The 22,771-nt window shown below is 41.8% G+C and overlaps 2 protein-coding genes across 2 annotated transcripts; both read right to left on the minus strand.

Moving 5' to 3' along the window:
• Positions 1-308: 308 nt before the first annotated feature.
• unc93b1 (unc-93 homolog B1, TLR signaling regulator) lies at positions 309-13,654 on the minus strand. Its single transcript, XM_071916306.2, has 13 exons — positions 13,475-13,654; positions 12,374-12,490; positions 11,613-11,754; positions 10,828-10,981; positions 10,560-10,721; positions 10,001-10,130; positions 9,378-9,471; positions 7,981-8,105; positions 5,803-5,985; positions 5,077-5,350; positions 4,433-4,551; positions 3,865-3,987; positions 309-2,592 (listed from the first exon to the last, which is right to left on the minus strand). Exons 1-13 carry the CDS (start codon positions 13,475-13,477, stop codon positions 2,311-2,313), a joined length of 1,908 nt encoding a protein of 635 aa, XP_071772407.1. The 5' UTR covers positions 13,478-13,654; the 3' UTR covers positions 309-2,310.
• An 827-nt stretch (positions 13,655-14,481) lies between these two features.
• timm10 (translocase of inner mitochondrial membrane 10 homolog (yeast)) lies at positions 14,482-18,069 on the minus strand. Its single transcript, XM_078282824.1, has 2 exons — positions 17,857-18,069; positions 14,482-15,876 (listed from the first exon to the last, which is right to left on the minus strand). Exons 1-2 carry the CDS (start codon positions 17,925-17,927, stop codon positions 15,681-15,683), a joined length of 267 nt encoding a protein of 88 aa, XP_078138950.1. The 5' UTR covers positions 17,928-18,069; the 3' UTR covers positions 14,482-15,680.
• Positions 18,070-22,771: the final 4,702 nt, after the last annotated feature.

Here is a 22,771-nt window from a genome sequence, read left to right on the forward strand (position 1 = left end):
CAAGTAGAAATTATTCAGGGAAGCGAAACTTGTCACAGGTTAAAGAGAGCGTAAGCATAAAAAGCTCTCCTAACAGGCCCTTCCACAGATGTAGTCTACCTTTATAAATATGTAGGCAGACATATATCACTTCTCACTTCCAATGAAACATGTTCATTTGGTCTTGCTATTGTTACTTGGCACTGGTCTCACTTTCAAGTTTCCATGGCGATAAGTTTTTGTCTTTCGTAACACAACACCCACAGCAGGACAAGGGAAAGACAATCACAGACAGCAGAAGTCAGCTTCAAATGAATCTTTTGTACAAATGCAATCAACAGAGAACTTTATCCTCAGCAACCAATGATTTCACACACTTTTGGTCTAATATGTTACATGAACAACAAAGTACTTCATGGGGATCAGTACAGCGTAAAGTAGCACTGGCATCAGTTCACTAAAAAGTGGATTTTCAGTACAAAAATGTTTAATCTCCATTATAGAATTTGGGTTATGTTCCATCCATTGATAACTGGGTTAATAATGTGTCTTATTGTAAATACTGTCTGAATTTGAAAGTGAACCAACACCAACCCTCATCTACATCAGTCTATAAAAAATATCTGAATATCAGCATAAATATCTGACAGCTCACAGTCCTGAGTGGATTACAGCTTGGGCCTGCTTTTCTCTTAATGTTGCCTGACAGACTCGAACCAACTAAAATGTCCAAAAAGTGACACAGAAATCCAGGTGGGCTCAAGCTAACGCTCAGAGGTCCTTGCAGGGTGTCTGCAGGTTTCAGGAAGCCAAATATGACACTTTCTAATACCTTTTTGGAATTGATTTTAAGACCAATTTAAAAACCAAGATAAAGCAGGCAAAACCAGGCTATTTCCAATTGAACATTTAAGTTATGAATCTATAAATGAGCAGTATAAGAAAAATGACACCCGGAAATTAACTTACATGAATTGGACTTCATGTCAGTTAATTTCCTGGTGATATACAGTATATACTGGATATGGGTTGCATATTATACTGCTAACCCTGATATGTAAGAGTGAGCATTCAGTGCAAATGCAAGCATTGTTGCATAGTGAAAAGACAAGACCTCTAATAACTGTACATAAGACATTTTAATACTTTTTAAGGCCTTAAATTTGGTAATTTTAAAGACTTTTTCAGACTTTTTAAGGGTGCACAGACACCCTGATTTCTGCTTTATTATTTACTGTACTGACTCTTGTGGCAAACAGTGAGCTAGCTGGGAATCTTTCTTGCTCCTGTTGTTTTTTCTTATGTTTGTGGACTAGTTTGGAGAAAACTTTTCAGACAATACACATATCGGTAACCATTGTATAAACACCATAGCACCCTTGAGAATGTTCTTAACGGTGATGTGTACCTTGGTGGAGCCTGACACAGCTCAGCCTTGAACCTGTTGCATATTGTCGTACCAATAACTCTTAATTATAAAGAATGCCTCTCATTATTTCAATATTGAAGCATGATTTTACATACATGCTCTACCCAGTCCTAGTTAGTTATCACTAAAACTCTAACTGAACAACAAGTAATCCTACGATAAAGACACTTGAGCCAACAGAAACATAGACACAGACCGTTTCTGAAATAGAAAGTTTCAAGCTTCTGACAATGTCTAAAGTTAGCTTACTAATGTGCATAAGTCAAGGTGTTGAGTGTAAACATAGATATACTGTAGCTATGACTGCATATGCAATTGAAGAACTATTTTACAACCACCAGTTTCCAGTCTCTTGAATCCATCAAAAGTCTTATTCTAAACGCAAGTTCTCCAACCTAAAATTAGTTTGCAAATTAGAAAATACTTTTACTATCTAACCTTGAACCAAAGCAACTAATTTGCCCTCCACAATAACTGATACCCTTTCATAAATATGAGCCACAAAAGCTGCAGCAAATAACACAAGTAATGAGCTGTATGTAAAAGTATTTTTATCCATAATGTGATGACCTTTAAGATTTTCCTCATTATTGTTCCATAACAGTTTATTTACAATCTGTTGTTATCTTTTATCTTGAAAAAAAAGGATCATTGTCTTAATTATTGTTGGATAGCTAATTACAGCTTTTCAATTTAAGTTATATTAGGCATATTTTGTTTAGTATAGTATGTAGAATAAATGCTTCACATATGACTCATCTTGATCATGGCGTATCTTCACCCAGCATCCAAATATTCACAGAAGCAGCGTTTAGCTCTTAGCTTAGCTCTCTCTTTCCCTCCTGCATCTCTGTCCTCTTCTGTCCACTTTTCTCCCCTCCACTTCCCTTCTTCCTCCTCCCTCATCCTCCCTCACGCTCTTCCCTCTCGCCCTCCTGCCCACGGGCGGCGTCCTCCTCCCGTCTCCGGCGGCGCCCCCTGGCCCCTCCCCCCCTCCTGGCCTGGGCCCCTGCGCCTCGGCCCCGGTCCTCCCCGTCCTCTGCTCCCATCTCCTCCGCCTGCTGCTCTTCGTCGTCCCTCTCCCTCTCCTCCTCCTCCTGCTCCTCCTCCTCTTCGTCCTCCTCACTGTTCTCCGAGTCTGACTCATCGGAGTTGTCCTCTTCCAGGTAGCGGTAGCCTTTGACCTGAGGAAACAAATAATGTATTATAGTGACGACTGAGAGGAGGAGGCAGTGATGTGCGAGGCACTTGTGTCAAAAGTGCCTGCAGTAAAACTCGGCTACGGAGGCCTCAGCAGAGACCTTCCGGTTTCCAGATGAAAACATTCTCATAATGCGACTCGTCACGTTGTTCGTCTGTAAGGTTTACATGCGCAGCTGGATTGACTCGGTTAGCTACGTAATGGAAGATCTCCGACTTTTTTACTACAGTGTTATCTCAAAAAAATGTGCACTTGTTTCGCAGGTGTAGCACCGTGTCGCACATGAGGTTTTCTATCGTGGCTCACAGCAACATGTGTTACCATGACGATGACATTAAACACAATTAACAGAGCTATGTGACCAAAACCAACACGTATGATATGAAAACAACAATGAAACTTTCACAGTCATGGTAGTGAAAACTCATTGAAGGTATCAGGTATTGGATATATACCAAGCTCAAATAGAGGAGGGGAAAGGTGAAAGAAACAGAGGCGGACATTTTGGATTTACACACTTTTTAAGGCCACATAACACCCAGGCTTAAACAGAGAAACTGATTTCTCTGTGTAATTTCACCAGGTACATTAGTGCACTGTTGCACAATGTAATGTTAAATAATTTTTTTCCAATGCGTAGGTTGCAGTAAGAAGGATTTTAATGTTTGAGCAGCAATGGAATAAAAGCCTCTTAACTCCTCACCTGAGTGCATTAAACACTGAAAGAGAACCAGTGGAGGTAATACAAATCTCCTAAGTACCGTAGCACTGTTTTTAGCTAACGTTGTTGTTGTTTTTTTTCAACATGTATTTTACATTTTGTCAACAGGATATGTAAAGCAACAGCATTTACAAACATGTTTCTTATTGTTTAAAGTGCTGAAATGTTAAAAAAAAAAAAAAAAAGATTACATAGCACATGTACAGTGTGATTCCTGACGCTTATTCTCACATGTCAAATGGACACCTATATACTGTTTGCAATGGAGGAAAGTGCCTTACAGTGCCATAAGTGCATGCATTTTTACCATGGATGGCCCCAGTGGAAATCAAACTCCTCACCTTAGCGGTTTTAGTCGACTCACTGAGCTAAACCAGTACACTTTCCCTATGGACTGTAAACAACATATTTTAATCTTTCCTCAGTAGACAGAGGCATATTTAGCAGTGATGTTTTCCCTTTGGATAAAGCAGGAAATAGGCTTTAACCTGGGTAGATCCAAGCGGTCACTCATACCAGACTGTGACTGGTTACCTTGTGCTGTGGGCGAGGGATGCGAGGCAGTCTGAACGGCACCTTCCTGGCCAGGCGGCGCTCCATCACCCAATAGCAGTAGCAGGCCAGCAGCAGAGTAGCCAATAGGATGGAGAGTTTGGCCTGAGGAGGAGGGAAGCAAGGAAAGATGTATTTTTCCTCTAAACTCTCAGATGCTCAGATGTACTGTACTCTCCACAAGACAAGAACACTCTTTTTTCACACACTTAATAGAGAGAAAAGTGAAATTTCACACTGCACAGTTATAATAGTCTCTTTGTCTGAGTCTGTATAAGAAGAGCTCATTTCCAAAATGTTATCTGTTTTATGAAAAATCTTTACTGAAGTTCATCAAAATGTATGGGAACCAGTCTGTAAAAGTGCAATATTGCATCAACCAAGGATGTTAGTAACATAATTTATTGTTACTTTCTGTTATACTTTATTGGTCGGTGTGAAGATGTCACTTTGTACTGTACTGTCCACAAGACAAGAACACAACACCAAATACGGATACAAGTGCACAAACACACACACTTGCTCCCTCTCAAAACACACACACACTCACCCTCATAGGCAGTTTCGACCAGAGGTAGACTATGAAAATGGCTATGGCCTGCCACCAGTGATAGATGGTGTAGACAAAGTCCAGACGCTCCTTGTCCTCATACAGCATCCCGAGCAGAGCTGACAGACAGAGGGGAGTTCATACAATCAGGACCAGATCAGCACGGACAGAACACACACACCTGGATGTACCTGAATGCACATGTTTAGGCTTTGCATACACTACCAGTCAAAAGTTTGGACACACCTGATTGAATGTACTATGTTTTTCATTATCTTAAAGCCATTTTGGTCTAAAGGCTTCTGCTTAAATGCTTGAAATTTGACAAATATAAATAGTGAAGTTGATCCCATGTATGAATTTCTCTCCAAAGCCTTTGCCTTTCCATCAAGGCAAAGGGCAGCTACTTTAAAGAAAAGATAGTTTGGTCTCTGTCTAACACCTTTTTGGTCATGATTCCATTTGTGTTATTTCATAGTTTTGATGTCTTTGACGTAGAAAGAAAAAAGTGTGTCCAAACTTTTGACCGGTAGTGTATATCAAGTGTACTGCAGCACTTTTATATTGCAGTGTTTGGTATAGAGTACAGTCTGTACATGTTTTTGTGCGATTATGTCTACATGCGTGTTGCTGCTGCTACTCACTGCTCAGGCCGGTCTTGTTGAGGGCCGTGCCGAGTCCCCAGAGCACCGACAGCACCAGAAGAGGGGCCAGGAGGTGTGGCTGGGCCCTGTCTGGAGACCAAGACAGGAGAACCACCAGCAGCACCAAATGCACAGCGGCGCCCCCTAGCAGAGAAACCCAGCGCGGGAGGCGCAGAAGAGAGAGGGAGAGGGTGGAAAAGAGGGAGCAGGAGAGGCCATAGACAACTATGAGGAGCCAGAGTCTCTCCAGGCCCAACACACATACACCATAGGACTGAAGGAAGGAGGGAAGGAAGGAAGGAAGGAAGGAAGAAAGAAAGAAAGAAAGAAAGAAAGAAAGAAAGAAAGAAAGAAAGAAAGAAAGAAAGAAAGAAAGAAAGAGAAAGTATGACAGGTAGGCAGGCAGACAGACACACATACAAGAGTTGTTTAAAGCATGATGTTGTCTCTGATAAACTGGAAGTGTTATTTATGAATGTAAAAAATAAAAATGTAAAATGAAAATGAAATGAAACCATAAGACCCATAAGAAACTGTACATATCCACTGTCCCCATCCCTAAATTGCAAATATGCACGTTTTAATTTGAGTCAACTTTTACACTTCCACTTCTGCACTTCTGTAAAACAAAATAACAATCCCCCCCCCCCCTAAAAAAGTACATAAAACTGGCCATGCAAGTAACAGCTACTCTCAGCTTAACAAAGTCCATTGACAGCTGTGTACCAGGGAGAGTCCAGTGATGGCAAAGAGCATTTCAAAGCCGCTGTAGACGAAGAAGGGGCAGAGCAGGCGCAGCCGGTAGTCTCTCAGGTGTTTAAAAGGCAGCTGGAAGATGTTTCCCCAGCCGATGCTGCGCAGGTCGATCTCCTCTGTCGGGCGGTAAGCTGCTCCACACAACACCAGGAACTGTGGGTACAAACACAGAGCGATCAACTTTACTCCGAATCCTATTGGATGACTGGGACAACTACAAGATAACTCACCAAAACACACCACACCACAACACTGGCAACACAATCTAGTGAAGTACGACACTCAACAGGATGGGAATCACAGATCACCTTTGCCCACTGGCAGGAAAAAGTACATCAGAAAGTGGTTTCTCTCTATTCATTCAGCAGCAGTGAGCGGCTGAAGCTAAGAGTCTGTGACTGCTACTAAAAGAAATGTGAAAATGAATGTATCACTGTAATCTAGCCCAATTCCCTGAAAAAACACAAACAACAGAACCGACCTTATGCATTATATCAAGTACCAAAGCAAGAATAGTTTTAGCACTGCAACCGGGCCTAGAAAACTAGACTGGGACTAATTACCATCCACCACTGTTAGAAAAACAATTAAACTAAGAAAATAATTCAACTCAATATAACAGCAAACAATCTCTCTCTCCCTAGCATGGTTGTTAAAGTTTGGGATTTTTCATTAGTTTTAATTTTTATATGGTAATTTTTATTTCAATTTCAGTTTAGCTTTAGTTCATTTTCGATCTGGGTTTGGTAGTTTTAATAATAATAATATTAATAATAATACATTTTATTTGAGGGCGCCTTTCAGGACACCCAAGGTCGCCTTACAATGCATAAAAAGAAACTACTCAAACAGGTAAAAACAGCGAAACATGGCAAAGACACCAGCAGAGACAAAACAAAGTGACATAAGGTGGGCAGACACATATAGGAGGGGGAATAAAAACAGTAACACTGTAAGGATATAAGGGAAACGCACAGTACGATGAGCATTACAGTGAGTAGGCCAGTTTGAACAGGTGAGTTTTGAGGTGGGATTTGAATGCTGTTATGGTGTCAGACTGTCGAATGTGTGGGGGCAGGGAGTTCCAGTGCAGCTGAAAGCCCTAGCACCCATGGTGCTGAGGCGTGGGGTGGGGATGGTCAGGAGACCAGCTGAGGATGAGCGCAGGGAGCGGGAGGGGATGTAATCCTGGAGGAGGTCAGAAAGATAAGTGGGGGCTAGGTTGTGGAGGGCTTTGAAGGTGAGCAGAAGGATTTTATAGTCAATCCGGTATTGAACAGGGAGCCAGTGTAGTTGGATGAGAATGGGGGTGATGTGGTCGGATGATTTGGTGAAAGTAATGATCCGGGCAGCCGAGTTCTGAATGATTTGAAGCCTGTTAAGCAGTTTGGTGGGAAGGCCAGAGAGAACAGCATTACAGTAGTCAATCCGGGATGTGACGAATGCGTGGACCAAGACTTCAGTGCTGGATTGAGACAGGGATGGGCGGAGTATTAGTTCTAGTTTTAATATTTTTGGTAGGGCTGGTATTTTTTACAGGCATAATGATAGAACCCTAACCCTTTGCAAAAGGTATTGCATAATGCAAACATGTTTCATTACATCCGCAACTAATTTAAAGTTGGTACCATGTGGATTCGTGCTGCACAAATGAAATGCACTAGCAGACACAACAGTTCAACTCATTTAGCTCAAAATAATCCCAAACAGGGCTCTGGCGATTCAATGGCTTTGTTTTTTAACACCTAGTTTTTTTCTTAGTTTTAGTTTTAGTTTACTATAATAACCTTGCTCCCCAGCTTTAATTTCTCTTATTTATTTTCCTAGCACTTCACATCCGCTCTCACTGCCACAGGAAGCACTACGGCACTGACTCATGTACTCCTTACTACTGGTTGCCTTTAACGTTGGCGAACTAGGAATAGAGGCTCATTCTACTGCTCTAGAGTGCTGCACTCATTCTGAGTTGCTCAGGATAAGAGCATCAGCTAAATGGCTAAAATGAAAAATGTACTAAATGTAACGGAAACGAGCAGAGCAAAGCAGAACAGACAGAACAAGCACAACACAGCCACACACAACAACCTGAACACATCAACTGTTGCGGGGTTGTGTGTGTGTGTGTGTGTGTGTGTGTGTGGGTCTTACGATGATCATGGCCAGGAAGGCGAAGCCCATGAGGACGCTCTCCACCTGGATGAGCAACATGGAGCGCGGCAGCTTCGTCAGCACAGTGGTGTTGAAGCCTGGGATCACTCCTTTGATCTCCGCGCCTAGCAGCGGAAGAGTGGAGACGAAGAGGCAGCGGGAGGGAAAAGGAGTTTGGGTATTAAGAGAGGGAGAAGTGGAAAAGAACAGTTTCAGTCCTGCGTGGATCTTCGTCAAGCCAGACCTGATGACGCTGCCTGTGTGAAAAACCAGCTAATACTGTGCAGGTTTTAGCAACTGATTCACCCTCGACCCTTCAGAAATAGATAGACAACAATAATAGTGAAATAAAGTTGCTCAAATGTGTAATGGAAAGTTGTGAGTAAAACTATCAGACACAGAACAGAGCAGCAGAAAGTTTCAAATAAAACAAGGGCCTGTGTCTGATCATGGGTTTGGGAGTTTGTAGAAGTCTTTTTTGGTTGTGTGTAAACTTCTATTCAGTGCTGGCTTCTATTGTTGTTGTTGACAATGAAAAGGAAGCACTGTTGCCAGAAATGAGACCTTTTTTCAAGCTCAGCATGCCAGAAAAAGATTTCAGCTTCTGTAAAAAAGTGTCGCACTTCACTAGTTTCATAGCAACAGTGGGAAGCCAGCCAGTGCTTTCCCAAGCACCCTGCTGCCTACAAAAAACAGCGTTTGGTAGACACAAAGTATTGGTGTAGATACAAACTTCTAGCACATTCATGCCTAAGAAACGTTTTTTATGAAGTCATGAGTCTACAGGGGAAGGAAAACTGAGCAGTTGTCTTTCTTTCATACAGAAAAACATTAACCAGAGAAGTGAAATTTTGCACTGTACAGTTAAAATTCAGCTCATTTCCAAAATGCATCTGTTCTAAGAAAACTCTTGAGCTGAAGTTCATCATTCAATGTTAATATAGTTGTAATACTGCGTCAACCAAGGATAGTTACATAAGTTAGTGTGGCTGCTACTACTACTCTTACTACTACTGCTAGCCCAAATACTACTAATGTTTCTTTTACTATGACTAAAACTACTACTACTATCATAACTACTGCTACTACAAGTACTTTGAAAATATTATTACCTATTCTTCAATGTATTGATAACTAAAGGACTGCTTGCTAAGAAATTAATTGCTTTAGTAATCAAAGTATTTAAACTTTTTCTAATTTCTAATGAATTCTTTCTAAGTTTCCACACTGAAGCAAGCACAACAAATTTTCTACAGAAAATTGAACCTTTTTTGGTAGGTGTGAAGATGTCACTTTTTAACAAAAATGGTGGACATCTCATTTTGAAGTCGTTGAACCATGACAGATGAATAGGGACAGGACAGCAGCAGTGGAGGTGAAGTGACACGTGTCTTTACCGCAGCGCTTGACGTGCCAGAGAGTGTGGTTGTACGGATGCAGGTAGTCGTGGAGGAAGAGACGCATGGGGAACTCGGCAAAGACAAAACTCAGCTGATGAGGAAGAGAGAGCAGACATGGACTCATGTACATATTTGTTGATTTCTGCAGCTGTGCAAACACCTTTTCTGAAAAATTACACAGTGAGTAACAGCCCCACCATCCATCTGCACAGTGATTCTCAACCTTTTTCATATCAAGGACCCCTAATTTACTGCACATTAGAGCCACGGACCCCCATTTGATTTTGTCTCTCGGACCCAAATCTGAGAATATTTTTATTGTTAGATATAATTTTGTCCAGAATTCAATGACTATCCGTATTGTAGGTAGAGAGATAACAGTGAAGCTATGATCAAAATAGTCATTCTTCTACATTCTCTAATTGTGTTAACTTCTTGTAAATTAAATAATGGTGAAGTTTAACAATTCATCAATTTGCTGGGGACCCCCTGCAACCCCCTCAAGGACCCCTGGTGGTCCCTGGACCCCACGTTGAGAACCACTGACACAAGCTCACAAACAACATAAACTTACTTGAACTGTTGTGAAATGAAAGATGGTCGGACCGTTGAAGACTCACGTGGAAGATGATGTAGAAGACGGACTGGAAGACGATGATGTAGTTGTGGCACGCTCCTTTGGGAAGCTTCTTCTGCTCCTGCACGTGCTCCTCCTTGTAGTTGGCATACTCATAGTACTGCTGCGCCATCCTGTGTGTGAATGTGTGTGTGTGTGTGTGGTGTGAGAACAGAGATAGGCAATGAACAACAGTGAGAATACAGACACATTAACGGCAAAAAAAAAAAAAACTCTCAGCATCACTTAGATGTATTTACGCATGAAATGTGCAATACATGATAATATGTGCAAACCTGGTATGTGTGTGTATGCATGCATGTGTGTTTGAGGCGTGTGTGTGTGTGTGTGTGTGTGTGTAGTCATCTGTGCATGTGTATGTCTATGCACAATCACAAAATTGTTTCAACACATGGCTCATTTCACAGCACTGGTTTGAAGCAGATAGTGTGAGGTACAGTGTAGGTGAGTATCAAGCCCCATCAACATATGAACCACATCACACCCCACATTACACCCCCCCCCACCACCCCACCCTCCACCCTCCTCTTCCTGTTTCTTACCTAGTGATGTAGTTCCCCAAAGAGGCCCACAGCGGCACGATGGCTACACCAATAGCGACGGCCGACGGAACCAAGGTGTAGTAACGCTCCCAGTAATTGGTCGAGACAAAAAGTGCGTAGATTCCCGAAGCCAGGAACATCATCCACTTAGTGCCTAGAAACCTGTTAGAGAGTGAAAGAGAGGGTGATAGAAGGGGTGAGTCGTGAGTGCAGCATGCTTTCTGTTGTGTGTGTGTGTGTGTGTGTGTGTGTGTGTGTGAGTGTCTACCTGATCAGTACAGGAGTGTACAGCAGGCCTATGATGGGCGTGACGTTGATGCCCATCAGCATCTTCTGGTCGATGTCCTCCAGGCTGAGGGTGCTGTACTTCACCACCCGGTAGGTCACGTCGTAATGTAGGATCAGCTGCATCTGCAGCAGGCCTGGTAACACACACACACATACACACACACACACACACACACACACACACAAATGATAAAAGTAACAACATATTATCATAACATCATAACATATTATCTGCCTGTTCGCAAGTCTGTCTGAATGTCTTCACCCTCCCTTTTACTATCTGTCATCTTACTCTCTCATCAAACACACACACACACACACACACACACACACATTGCATGACAACTGTCCACTTTCAAACACTTTATGAACACTATGACACTTTATGTCACGTCACTGCAGTAGCCATAACCTGCACTACATTATTATGTTCTTATGTTTTTTGGGTTTTTTTTTTCCTTTTAACTTCTGTTTTTCTATTTTAATTGTATTCTGTATTTCAATTTCTTATTTATGTTTGTGAATTATATGTCCCTATATACTTTATACTGACAGGACCCAGCATACAAGCATTTCATCGCACTGTTTACATGACATTACATTATGTCATTTAGCAGACGCTTTTGCGCAAAGCGACTTATAATTACTACATTTTTTGTCAGCACTAGTCAAACCGACCATATGTTTACCTTGGGTATGCTGTGTATATGAGAAATAAACACACTTGAACACACACACACACACACACTCTTAAATCCTACCCACCCATGTATACACTGTATACGATCATGCCTCCAACACTGGCTGCCAGGAGGTTCTTGATGACCCCCAGCCTCTTCCTCCTGTAGTACTTCCTCTCCTCCTCCTCTTCATCGTACTCTGCCTGTGGGCCCAGAAACTCCTCCATCTGACAGAAAAACAAACCAGGAGGGAAAAGGGAAGGAAAAATGCAAAGAAGTGAGTTCAATGCTTAACAGTGATGTAATTTGTAAGGGAAAAAACTTGAGTGAGTCTTATTAAAACTTACAGGAGACGAGTACAGATTTCTTTTTCGTGCCTTTTCCCTTCCAAACCGGCTGTAGAAGTCCCACTGGACTCTAGCTTCTGTAGTGTTTTTAGACCACCTAAATACTAGTTTTTGTTGCGACAAAATGAATTTTAATTGTCTAAATGTTGTCCGATTTCTTATTATAACCCCAATATTTCTGCTGCCGAGAGTCCAGAGTCCAAATAGCATAATTATTTCTGGGTTATAAATGTAAAAATAAATGTAAAAAATATAAAATGTTACACTTGTTTAGGAATACATGTGTAAATTAAACGATTCAACAGATTTATCTACTCTAATATCACCCATTTATTGTTAAATAGTGTGTTAAAATGAGCTGAGATGTCAATTTTGTTGTGTCTGCCTGTAACTCGTTTGACCTCCCTAGTCTTAATGATTGTATGCATGTGCACAGAAAAATACTTGCTAAATACGAAGTGTACAGAGGCTAGAAGCTGTTGGTGTTGCTGGAGTTTACCTGTCCCTGAATGTTTCCCTCCTGGCCCACATTCAGCAGTTCGTTGATGCCGCCGTTAGGAGGCGCTGCAGGTTGCTCCGCCTCCCTGACCAGGTCTTCTCGTTCGGATGCCTCCATCTGGTGGCCAATATGAGTCGGTGCATTGGATTAATTGACAGTAAACTGCATCTTCTTCCATAACTACACTGTATACCACGCTGCTCCCAGACACAGCTGTAGAATTCCTAAAAATCACTATAATATTCCTATAATATTCCTATAGGGACTTGCCATGCCTGTGGTACTCAACAGAAGACTGTAGCTGCTCTCAAGATTGTGTTAATTGCTGATAAAACAAAATGTATGTTGTTTTCCCAAACCATATAAATTGACTATGGTAATACTCAGATAATAGTGCTGCGTTTTCTGTAGCAGTGTGAATTTTAACTGGTTTTTGTATGATGATAAGGCCCTTTTAGACCTGTAACATGGTTGGGTAGACAGAGATCACAACTAGCCTATATGCTTTGCACCCATATACATGGGTGCAAAATACACGAAAAAGACCTAAAGTAGGCCTAAGTCTATTATCAATTTTGTAAGGATACGATAAAGTATACTAGGCCATGTAGGTTTACAATTTTGTAAGTGTAGGCCCAATATCATAGGGATGTTATAATGATAGCCTACTATAGCCTACATTAAGTTTATAAGGCAACTAACTCACTATTATAGCCTAAAAACCTTTATTCGAGGGCGTAAGACCCTCATTTACAACGGTGCCAAGTTACAAAAAAACTAAATAATAAGAAAACAATATCAATCAAATCTATTTTAAAAAAAGTTCATAGAAGTAGCCTACGTTTTGAGGAGTGATTTAAAAGATGATACTGATTTGGCTAGCCTTAATTTGTACTCTAAATGAGTACCAATTAGATTTGTACTCTAAACATTTTGTTTTTGCGCTGTCAACAATACAAATTAATTTAAAATGTATTGTAACTGCTATCGTTGTCTAATTGTTACTATATCCTACTCTGTGCGGAATCATTTCACAGACAGCTACCCATGAACAAACACTTTTTCACCATTTACAAACATAATGAAAAACACTTTGCCTACCATGTTTCCAGCATGGGGCGCCTCGCTGGTACCGGACTGGAAACCTGGGTTTCTACCTGGGTGTCTGTAAGACCGAAAGTACCGATCACTAATCACTGACCCATTCTCATGATCTGCAAACACAGTTCCCCTTTCTGCTGTAAAAGTGTCGGTATAAATAAAACTTTCGCGAGGGAAACGAAACTAAAGCCCGAATTCACTTCCTCACTGCATCGGCCAAGCTGTTTGTCTTAAAGGTGCAGAGTCTGTTTGTAAAGCGCTGATGTCTTTCCTCTTGCATTTCCCTCTTTTTAATTGTTTTAATCCATTTATTTCATGTAAAGCACTTTGAGTTACATTCTATGTCTGTATGGTGCTATAAAAATAAAGTTATTGTTATTATTAATGCTGGAATAAAGACAACTTGAACCTATAAGCGTGACTATTGCAAGTGTTAGTGTTGGTGAGGATGTGTGTGTTTTTCTGTATTATAACATCACTGACAACACAGATACTGTTAAAATAAAGGACGACAACTTTATTAGGCTAATGAATAACCGAGATAACATTGTGCAGCTTCACCAGTACGCAGATAAAAAGCCCAACAGAGCAGAACAGTCCCGTCGCTCACCAGATAAAACCCCTCTGCTCACACAATGTGGTTCAGCACATGGAAAATCAATATATCACAGTCAAAAACGTGGTCCACTGACATGACACAACACAGTCTATACAAGCATGAAAAACGACTGCAACAAAGTTAAGTCCATCATAATTTATAATTTTTTTTTAACTGAAAACATGTCCACGTAACCAAAATCAGCCTGTTGGCAGTCTGTATCTGTGGTGTCGTGACGTACAGAGCCAAAAACAGCACATTATGTGCCGAAGAAGAAGAGTAAACTATGCATAGTGTCTCGTATAAAAAGAAACTATTTTGGCTCAAACCTCTTTTTTTTTTCCATACATAAATTATTGTCAGCACCCGCCCCCTTCCCCTCCCCCATTTCCATTCCTCAGGTAAGACCTACTATTATTTGTTACTGTATTTCAGTTAGAAAGGTTTTGTACAGAACTGACTCTTCTTTGTCTGCATAACAGACAACTCATACTTGTGAAGAACAACTGCTCTACACACTACATCTCTACCTGAATATCATGTTATGTTGCAACCTTATGAACAGGACCCATGCGCCAAAAAAAAAAAAAAAAAAAAAATCCCTTCCAGATCTGGGTCAAAGAGTATTACACAAACAATTCATAGTGTTTGCTTTAACCTGCCTGTAGTACCAGATGGGTGGGGGTTTGCCACACAGGACAATACAATGAGGACCAACCTTAAACCATCACAGGGAAATACTGTATGTGAAAGTCAATTTTGCATACTTTTCTGTGATTGACAACTTAACTGACACCATCTGACTCGTCCTCATGCGGTAAGCTCCACCCTTCTGGTACTCCAAGCAGCTGAAAACAAGCACTAACATTTACTTACATAATGCTGTCCTGTGAAAACCATGTATCTCCAATTTTGGTGATTTTCATGTTTTCACTTTCATGTTTTTCAGTTGAAGGATTACATGCTCCAATCAAAGAAAACCCACGGGATAAAGTAAAAAATGCATTATGATCAAATTAACACAAGGCTGTTTTTCTTAGTTCCTGAAAACATAACATTTTGGAGATACAGGGTTTTCACCTGACAGCGACATATACTACATGACCCAGGTCTGTTCCCTTCCAGTCAAATCTCAGGTGGCTTCCAGAGGACAGGGCAACGTTGTATGTAAAACAAATCTGCCAGAGCCAGAGGAGGCTGACGGATCGCCGTTACCGGTTTCAAGATGTCCTCATACTGTCTTTCCAACCGCTCACCTCACAGATGGGACGGCCCATGTCAGCTGTACAAGCCTCAGTCAACACATCTGAGGGCGATATTTGACCAATCCCACCCCACCAAGTGCTCCACCGCTTCCTCCAAGCCTGTCCATTGCATCATCCTCCAGTACGGCAGAGAAGGCAGTTTCTCTCACTGGCTCCTTATCAGCATGAATATGACCGTTAAGATTTGTATTTTCTTTTTTTTTTTACCCAAGCAACCCACCCAACCGCCCCTCTCTTTGAGACAGCAGTCTCTCATTTAGAGAAACCAGATACGTTAACCCCTTTCCATTTTCCCCTCCAATCCCCCAAAACTCTCCTCCTCTCTTCCCCTTCATCAGTCTCTCTAGCCACTCCCGACGGCCGCCTTCCTCATCGTTTCCTCGTCCTGGACGGAGAGCTCGGTCAGCTTGCGCCCCAGCCTCTCGTGGAGGTCCAGGTATTTGGCCACGCAGCGGTCCAGGCACACCGATTCACCCTTTGTCAGGTCTGCCTCCTTGTAATGGGGGGGCACGCACTTCCGGTGGCAGGCGTTGGTCATGCTGGGAGGGAGGGAAGGTGGGAGTCGGTCAGATTCTTGAACATTATGCTCCTAATGCACAGTTGAAAGAAATGCATACTATAGAATAAGGGCACAGTGTCCTTCACAATGCACATCATTCATACATGAATGACGTGCATCTTTAGTACAGGTGTAGCAGGCTGGCTCAATCAAGAGGATTCGCAATTTCTTATGATAACTAGCACTAGGGCTGCAACTAGAACAATTATTTTCATTATCGATTAATCTATCAATTATTTTTTAAATTAATCGATTGATCATTTAGTCTGTAAAATGTCTATAAAATCTCAAAAATGACAAATGTTGCCAGAGCCCAAAGTGATTCTTAAAATGGCTTATTTAGTGTGACCAGCAGCCAAAAAAGTATTGATTTCATAATGATATGAAATTATTATGATGATTTGATTATCAAAATGATAATCTATTAATTTTCTATCGATCAACTAGTCGATTAATCAACTAATCATTTCAACACTAGTTAGCACAACAGGCTTTAGCTGTTGGCAATGGGAAAGAAATAAGATTCAGGACAGCAACTTGATTTATTGAATGATGATTATTGGCGAACATGTTTCAGAGCGAGCTCCAGCAGGCCACAAGCCCTGTAAACATGAGAGAAGGATCAAGCTGCTGTCCTGAATCTTCTTTTTCTTTAGTTCCCTGGAGTGAGCAGCAGTCCTTCTGAAAATATCCTATATTGTATAACTGAAGCGGCACCACCTCACTACAAGATTTAGCTATTCTCTAACTGTTGTGCAGTCATGCTTACACAAGCACATTGGACCGCAATCTCCATATTATCCACTGAGGTCTCGTCTCCCCCTGGGCTAAGTCCCCAGCCCAGCTTCCTATTCAAGCTTTAGTCTTCTCCCGTCTGGACTACAGCTACTCCTTCCTGGCCATCCTACTGAAACTTTACCTCCAGCCCCTACAACTCAATCGCTGCAGCACCCCTCGTCTCCCCCTCTCCTACACTGGCTGTCCCTATCAAACTGAAAACTCTGGCACTGGCGTACAAGGCTGCAAAGGGATCCGGCCCCCCATATCTCCAGGACATATACCAGGCCTTTTTGCATTCTGCTACTACCAGTTGCGTTGCGCCAGTCTGGTCATAAAACCACCCAGTTTTGACTCTTCTCCCTCCCGGATCCCCAATGGTGGAATGACTTTCCAACTATGGTCAGAACAACAAAGTAATCTTCCTTTATCTTTTCGAGAATAACTTCACATCACCCTCTGCCCACTGAATGATGTCCCATCTCTGCTCAGTCTATGGAGGTGGATTGGAGCCATAGGTTTGAATGTAACTGTCTGTCTATCTAGCCCTGTGATGGACTGCAACCAAGACTACAACCTGTCCAGTGTGTTTTTCCTGCCATTCCCCCTAATGCATGCTGGGATGGACTCCAGCCCCCGTGACCCTGAATAGAAATAAGTGGATTAAAAAAAATTTAAATAGACGAACAAATTAGTAAGTGCCGTCTCAGAAAACCCTTTGGTCTTTCTCCTTAGCTCTTATTCTATTAATCCCCATCCATTCTATCTTTAAGCGATCGTTCAATGATCACAGGAATATGATATTAGCGCTGACCGTTGCACTCCTTATTGCTCGAACATTTGGTGATTTAGAAATGTAACTTAAGCCTATTGTACAGTTGCACTCACTGTAATACACTTTGGATGAGAGCCGAAATGCCTAATAAGATAAAATGTATAGTAGCGCTCGCTCGATTGATCTTGTCTGACAGTAATTAGTCAGCATTAGCTAACTAATTAACTAACGTTAGCAAACCAAGGATGTGCTCTACAACTTACAGCTTCTTGGCCTTGTAAGTACTGTCGATGCAAAACGTTCAACTATTTGTACAAGGAGGTGGATGCAAATATGAAAGAAGGCCATGAGGCAGTTTACAATAAGATATATTGGAGAATAGCTAGCTAGCTTGATATAAAGCATTACCGATTGTACATATCAGCCATCATTTCCACTTCCAGCTCCGCTGCCAGCTGCTGTGCCTTCATAGGATCCATGTCTGCGGTTCAGTGCAACACTCACACCCGGCTTTCTCCAAAAACACACCGTCCTGTGACCCTTCCCTTCCCGGCGGACACCAACGATCCTGTCCGCGGCTTCTTCTCCGTAACCTTCAAATCTGGAAGAAAAACACGTGCGCCGTTTCCCCACGGTCAGCGGTGAAAACGCACCTACTTCCGCTGTCAATAAAGTTGTATTCAAAACGTCTGACGATGAGTACTGTACTGTCTAAATCACTTCAGCCGTTTTTATTAATTTACAAATCTAGCCTAAAACATGATGCTGCTTGACGCTGTTAGGAATAACACCCGTGACATTTAGCATAAGTCAGACTGTTTTTTTTAATAAATTATATTTTATTTTACATGAAAAAATAGGCTCAAAATAAGTTTTTTTGTTCCCAATACGTAATTATGAATAATTATGTAGGTAAACAATGTAAGTGCTTCTTTATCTTAATGAGTCTGACAGACCGAATTCTAATTTCAATCAATTTGTAAAATTAATAAAATAGTGGACAAATATAAATGGTAATGCTGTTAACACCAAAACCTTTTTTTTCCTACTTGTATCACTTACCAAATTATTTATGGATATGAAACATCCATTTGAACCATTTGTATGTAACCAAAAATAAGTCTGGCAGCCTTGTATGTACACAGCCTAGAATCACCAGACACTTTCACTGATGGTGAAGATCAACAGAAAAAGGGTAAAGCAAAGAACTTCTTTACATAGCTTCACAGCAAAATGCACTTAATTTGGCGAGTAAGTAGTGTCATCATGAAACAGAGTAACAGAAATACAGTACGAACAACAACAGAACATTACAAATGGCACACTGCGGTTGATCAAATCACACAATGTAGTAAAAGCTACGCACAGACAGCAAGTACTTAAAGCAAAGGGAGAGCTTATTCTGCCTCATCTCCAGTCACATCAATCTCATTCACGTCTTCATCCTCTTCTGGAGTCATTTCCATGATGTCAAGTCCCCCCGCACACTCTCTGGTCTGCAGGCCTTCGTCTGGGGAGCAAACTAGAACGTCCACCTCGCCTTCCTCTTCATCCTCCTGGTCACAGTTTGAGCACACGCCGACCCTACCGAAGTCCGGCAAAGGCTGATGGATTTTCTGAGGAGTCTGGGGGTTCAGGTCGCAGGCTGTAGCCATTTTGTTTTCTTGAGGCGGGTGGCTGTCATCACGACTGAAGCCCTCATCAGTGACTGCAGACTGCTCCGTGTTTGACACTCTTGGGCTAGTGGGCGTTTGCAGTACTGTGGGAGTGAAAGAGGGAAGTTACATTAGAGAAGTTTCAAGCTACTGTGGCACCTTGTTTATCAGATTTTCAGTTAGCCAAACCCGCCTGCTAAACAAACGATGAACTAAATATGTGGTGATGCAAAAATATACTGCGACGCTGATGGAATATCCTTGCTCATACATGTAACTAAGAGCATTTAAACTCCAAATAGCTCTATATAGACCGTTTCAGAATGCCTGTGTATGCGTTTCATAGCTTTAATCCAAAATTTTTGCTCATGTCAGTGTTTTTAAACATTTAATTTCCCAGAATAAACGTCCATTCCCAGTGGCACAGATAAACAAGGTTCCACTGTGTAAGAAAAGTACAATATTGATATTATACAACATTGATTACAATACATCCAGGCAATAAGAAAATAAGTTGCTGAGTAACTGTTAGGTTGGGTAATCCCACTAAAATTTGATGTTTTGACTGCAGGACTGCATGTCTATTGATCTTAGGACACAACAAAATTAAAATAATCTAATTTAATTTAAATTTAATAAAAATAATCCCAAAACTAAAATCTACCATGACCACAGACAAAAAAAAACAATTTACCTTTTTCATGATTCTTCAGTGGATCCTCCATCTCACCTCTGTCAATTTCCATCTTAGCCTCCACTTCTTCCTTCACATCAATGTTTTCCTCCTCTTCTCTTTTTCTGCTCAGTTCCTCTGTAGCTGAAAAAAAAGCTACTGGACAGCCCTCATCAAAAAACAAAGCAATCTCTTCACTAGAAAAGTCCACTTCGTTCACTTGCCCAATCACACTCCTCTTCAGTTTCTGAGGTGCCTCTTCTTCAACTTCTGCAGCAGCTGTCATAGGAACCATCTTGGCTAATTTATTTGCTTTCATATATCCATTATGCTTGTTATCCTTGCCAGTTAGTTGGGACTCCACGATTCCCTTCATTATTGATGATTTTCCATCTGATGATAAATTGTTCAACAGTGTCTCCAGCGCATCAATGTACTCTTCCCTTTCTTTTTCTTTCTCAGTTTCAGTCGATACCTCGTTGTTGTTTTGATCCTGCCTCTGGGGCCAGTCACTCTTTATCTGAGAGCTTTTGTCATCTTTTTGTGATCTGTGATCCTCAGCTGTGAAGCTTTGATACTGATTTCTATCAAATGCGATATCAAGGATGACATCAGATGTTTTAATCCCACCTCTGTCTTGAGTCTGATGAATGTCTACGTCCATTTCTGCCTCCTTGGCTAGTTCTTCATAACTGCTGGGTGTTTTATCACAAGCCTTCCCTTCACTTTGTACATTTTTTACAGTTTCACTTGATTTTTTCTTCTCCTTGTTTTCATTTGATTTTTTCTTCTCCTTGTTTTCATTTGATTTCATCGTCTTGAAGTGTCTGTGTTTTATCAGCTTCTGAAGTTCCTTCAGAGTAACTGTTGGCGTCCGTTTGGTCGCCCTGTGTTCGTCCACCGGGGTTATGCCAGTGTCATTGTCTGCCTTAGCCCTATCAGCACTCTCTGGACTTAAGGTCCTCTTCCAATTTATATTTGGCTTGAGGGCACTTGTGTCCTCACGGATAACAGAAGATTTCTCAAGGCTTTGGGCTGAAATCCCCCACAAGGTCTGACACAAAGTCTGGTCTGAATTCAGTGCGTCTTGTGTCATATTCCTTGGAATTACCTCCACTTCTAGACTTCTATGCCTCTTTCTTTTCCTGCATTTTCTCTTTGGTTTGTCCTTCTTTTCTTGCAACTCCTTTGTCTCCATCGTCTGTTCATAAATTTGCTGCTCACTGTCCCCATTGTGGCCCTTGTTATCAGTGAAGGGAAGAGCATGGTCAGGAGAGGTAAGATCTTCAAGCTTTATCTTCCGCGGTCTTCCACGCTTCCGTTCAGGGATGTCTCGTTTGTTCGCAATCTTAGTTCTCTTGACCACGGGTCTTGGAGCTACAGACATTTCTGGGCTGATGTCACTTGGTGTCCCTTGTTGAGTTTTTCTCAAGAAACCTCTAGTTCTGATCCGAGTTTGGTTAGCATTCACACCCGTCGACTTCGTAAGGGCCCCAGGGCCTCTGGCATTCTCTCTCAGACTCTCTGTGATGGTTGACAGCTTATTTGGTTCCCCTGCAAATTGGGATGGCATGTTCCAAGAACTGGTGGCCATTTCCCTTTCCTTCGCCAAGACATTGTTGCTTGACAAACTGACTGAGCAAACATTCAAGTTGATTTGACTCTTTGTTCCATCACTGACTTTAACCTCTTTGCATCCCAAGACAGGATCAAGGGCATCTCTTATATAATTAACACATTTTCTCTTCCTCCCTGTAGGTGCTACGGTGTCTCTTGTACCGTCACATTGTTTCCATTTTGACTTGTCAGATTTAACTTTTCCCACATTTTGACTACCAGCAGATATCATTCTTGTCTCTTCTATTTTCTTAGTACATGATCCAGTGCGGCTTGCCCCGTTGTGTGGATTGAACTCCAGATGTTCCTGGCATTGCTTTGACTGGCAACAGTAGTTTGTATCCCGTGGTAAAGATGTCTTTTCTCTGTGAACCATGGTGCTCACAGGAAATTGTAGTGTTCCTGGGTTTGCCATGAGCCAGGATAAGCCCTTTAGAAGTGGCTGTGGCTGAATTTTATTGTCATGTTTTGAGAAGTAGTTGAGGACAGGCTGCTGTTTTGTCACTGAGGTGCACAGCTCTAATGGAGAGAGACATCTGGGAAGGTGCCAATCCTCCATGCAAGGCAAGGAATCAGAATGGGAAGACTGTGCCTCATTTCCATGTGACTGAGGTGAGAGTTCTGGGAAGCAACGCTTTTCTTGTGAAGAGGATTCCTGGCATGCTGGGTAATGTAGTTCCTGCTCATTGGAGCAGTAAACCATGGGTACGATTGATCCTGTTCTCTGGGCTTCAGGACATAGACGATCTTGAGTTTTGGACAGAGGCATACCCTGGCAGCTCATTCCATCTCTTTGCCCTGTGTATCTGACAGATGAGTGACACTGAGGAGAGTGTTGGTGCTGCTGGATAAGCATAGTGGCAGGCTGCGCAGATGAACTGCTTGTGAATTTGGGCCGTTTCTGAGCTTTAGAGGACCAATGGATACCTGCACAACAGGTGGCAAGGTCACCATCAATCCAGTTTGAATTACCACAGTTGGGGTGGTTGGGGTTAGGGTTGGGGTAGTGAAGTGTGGAAGAGTGGCAAGAGGAGAGGCAGCAGCTTGGGCATTTAGATTGTGGACTGGGATCCGAGTAAGGCTCAGCCGAGACAGTGCAAGCGGTGGCTGTTGCAGTGACAAAATGAGAAGTGTCGATGGAGTGGAGGACTAGGAAGTGGGAAATGGAAAGAAAGAAAATTACAGAAAGCGATAAGAAAGGCATAAAAGAAATATACTGGCTTTTTAGCAATTAGCTCTTTGATTCGCTTTGCTGTTGTACAGCAAGTTTGGTAGTTTTGGTACATGCTAACACTTTAGCACACTGTGTATGTTTAGTGGAATGTACAAGCTAGTTTTGCATTATGTTAACAGCACTGCATTGCACCTAATATTGAAC

This window comes from Centroberyx gerrardi, chromosome 3 (assembly GCF_048128805.1).
Source record: "Centroberyx gerrardi isolate f3 chromosome 3, fCenGer3.hap1.cur.20231027, whole genome shotgun sequence".
Taxonomy (NCBI): Eukaryota; Metazoa; Chordata; class Actinopteri; order Beryciformes; family Berycidae; genus Centroberyx; species Centroberyx gerrardi.